The sequence below is a fragment of the Mus pahari genome, unplaced genomic scaffold (genome assembly GCF_900095145.1).
Source record: "Mus pahari unplaced genomic scaffold, PAHARI_EIJ_v1.1 scaffold_13231_1, whole genome shotgun sequence".
NCBI classification, from domain to species: domain Eukaryota; kingdom Metazoa; phylum Chordata; class Mammalia; order Rodentia; family Muridae; genus Mus; species Mus pahari.
In genome coordinates this window covers 9,162-12,493 of record NW_018392807.1, presented here as the reverse complement: position 1 = coordinate 12,493, position 3,332 = coordinate 9,162, and the positions used below count along the sequence as shown (strand labels likewise).

The following is a 3,332-nucleotide window of genomic DNA, read 5'->3' as shown; positions in this document are numbered from 1 at the left end:
TTTCACTGGGTGTGTNCAATTTTCAGGGATCAAAATTTTCTTGAAATAGCTTACATTCTCTACATAGTGNAGCCACAATGCACTACCCTACTTCACACCTCAAAAAGGCTACAGGGTAAATATGTAATAGAGTAGACTGCAAGGAAAAGCTGGGTGGTGTGGTGGGCACCTTTAATTCCAGGACTCAGGGGACAGAGAAAAGAGGATCTGGTCTACAGAGTGAGATTCAGGACAACCAAGAATAGATAGAAAAACCTTGTCTCAAAAAAAAAAAAAAAATGTACTTAGAAGGGTCCTTTAAGACACTTGTGAGGCTCTAGTAAATTTTCTGCTGACACCAATTCCCTGTGGGTGAAACAGTGGCATGTGTGCTTGGAGCAACAGTACATACTCTGCTGATTTGCATATGAAATCATTTTATAACAGCCCAGGCTTCTTTAAGGGCAGCTGCAAGGAGCCTAAGAAGCATCCTCTCTTCCAGCTCTCAGAGATGGAGACAGATACACTCCTGCTATGGGTGCTGCTGCTCTGGGTTCCAGGTGAGGATGCAGAGAAGTGTTGGGAGCAACTTCTGTGACCATCATGACTTTCCATGCCTCTAGGCTTATGAATATTATAATTAATGCATTTGTAATTGGTTTTAATTTTCCTGATTCCCCTTGATTTGTTGATGTCTCATAGAGATGTCCACAGTGTTCTTGATATTTTTAAGTGAAAAGGTCCTCTACTTGGAAGGTTTTTATACATATATAACAGTAGTCTGTGTGTTTACCCTTCCAGGATCCACTAGTGACATTGTGATGACCCAATCTCCTGCTTCCTTGGCTGTGTCTCTAGGACAGAGGGCCACCATCTCCTGCAGAGCCAGCAAAGGTGTCAGTACATCTATGCACTGGTACCAACAGAAACCAGGACAGCCACCCAAACTCCTCATCAATGGTGCATCCAACCTAGAATCTGGGGTTCCTCCCAGGTTCAGTGGCAGTGGGTCTGGAACAGACTTTGCCCTCACCATCAATCCTGTGGAGGATGATGATGTTGCAGACTATTACTGTCAGCAAGGTAATGAGTTTCCTCCCACAGTGCTCCAGGGCTGAACAAAAACCTCCTGGGGTTGCAGCTCACTGAGGCTCAGTCTCTCAGGACTCTCTTACTCTCTGACATCTCAGCACAGAGCTCTAGACTTGTTTGGAAAAATATCTCATATAATGAAACACGTTTATAAACAGATATGTATGTCCCCTACATCATACTTTGTACTTTATTTCCCAACAAAATCGGATTGTTTTAATTATTAATTGTAATTTAAATTTTTATTAACACATCTTTAACTTTGGAAATCTCTCCGTTCTCCCCTCACTCACTGTCCAGATCCCTGCCTATTCCCCCCACCCTAAGCGTCCTCCTTTGAGTTTTCCCTCCCTGAGGATTTACAGTCACTTATTTATAATTCTGAAAATAGAAAAAGACAGTAAATACACTAAAAAATAATGTTAACCAAAGACATTTTCTGTAGTGTGTTTATACGTGTGTGGGGTGTGTGTGTATGTGTGTGTGTGTGTGTGTGTGTGTGTGTGTGTGTGTGTGTGTAAGGACAACCTGCAGAAGTCAGTCGTTTCTTTCCACCAGGTCCAGAATGGGAATCAAACTCGGGACATCAGTCTTCTCTTATCATGCTTCCTGGTACAGGGTGAGCAACCATGCCAAATTGGAGTACTAGTTCTTTTCCTTTGATCATTTATTTTCATTTTAAATTGCGTACATGGGAGAGGAGTGCAATTGTGAGTGCTCATAGAAGTCAGAAGAGGGCATCAGATCCCAGGGAGCTGGAGATACAGAAAGTTTGAGCTAGTTGATATGGGTGCTGGAAACCAAACTAGGGTCCTCTACAAGAGGTAAAAGTGCTCTGAACTGCTATTTCATTTACTCACCCCTGATCTACCATCTATTAAGGTACTCCTTTAGACTTAGCAAGCCACTTTCCCCTAAAACAATGGAAGTCTTGATGGGAGCATACTTGTCCATAGTTATAAAGAACATTGAATCGTTAAGCTGGTCAATTAATATTTCAGATATGGTTTTATACTCTCATCCCAGTGATTTGGGAGGGTTTGTTTGTTTGTTTGTTTCCTTGTGGGGAGCCGCTCTGCGCTCTCCATTTCAAGATGGCGCTGACATCCGGTGATCGCGCCCAGTAAACAGGGTCCTACGCAGGCGCCTGACATTCTCCTTGTCCCTGGAGTTACTTAAGCATTATATGTCATCTGGTGTGATTGACTGCAGCCTATCAGGGAGTGCCACGTCCTAGGCGGAGACACTCTTCTATATAAGGGCTGTGCCATTTCTGGTCGGGGTTCCCCTTCCTGTAGGCTTATGCTCTCCCTCTTAAGAAGCATTAAAGCCTTTCTGCAGAAGGATCCTGTGTGTGCCGCGCGTTGTTCTTGCTGGCGAGACGGTAGCACGGGACATTTCCTTTTCTTTTTTTTCTCTTTGTTTATTACATATTTTCTTTATTTACATTTCAAATGTTATCCTCTTTCCTGGTTTCGTCTCCAAAAAAAAAAACCCTATCCCATCCCTCCTTCCCCTTCTCTACAACCCACCAAATCCCATCACCCTGCCTTGCCATTCCCCTACATTGTTGCATCAACCCTTCTCAGAACCAAGGGCCTTACCTCTGTTTGATGATGTCTAACAAGGCTGTCCACTGTTATATATGCAGCTGGATCCATGGGTCCCACCATGTGTACTCTTTGGTTGCTGGTTTAATTTTTGGGAGTTCTGGGATACTGGTTGATTCATATTGTTGTTCCTCATGTGGAGCTGCAAGATCTTTCAGCTCCTTCCGTCCTTTCTCCAGCTCCTCCATCAGGAACCATGTGCTCAGTTCAATGGTTGGCTGGGATCATCCACTTCTGTATTTGTCAGGCTCTGGCAAAGCCTCTCAGGAGACACCTATATCAGGTTCCTGTCAGTAAGCACTTGTTGACATCCACAGTAGTATCTGGGTTTGGTGACTGTATATGGGATAGATCCCCAGGTAGGGATCCATCTGTCTCTGAACAGTCTTTCCTTCAGTCTCTTCTCCAAATTTTGTCTCTGTATCACCTCCCATGGGTACTTTGTTCCCCCTTCTAAGAAGGACCAAATTATCCACACTTTCGTCTTCCTTCCTCTTGAGATTCATTTGCTGTGTGAATTGTATCTTAGGTATTCTGAGCTTCTGGGCTAATATCCACTTATTAGTGAGTGCCATATATATTCTTTTCAGATTCAGTTACCTCACTCAGGATGATATTTTCTATTTCCATCCATTTGCCTAAGAATTTCAT

The 3,332-nt window shown here is 43.4% G+C and overlaps 1 gene segment (V, D, J or C); it reads left to right on the top strand.

Annotated features, from left to right (window-relative positions):
• The first annotated feature begins 490 nt into the window (after positions 1-490).
• Positions 491-1,097, top strand: LOC110315184. The segment is given in 2 exon segments: positions 491-539; positions 781-1,097. Coding segments are annotated over 2 exon segments (366 nt in total).
• The last annotated feature ends 2,235 nt before the right edge of the window (positions 1,098-3,332 follow it).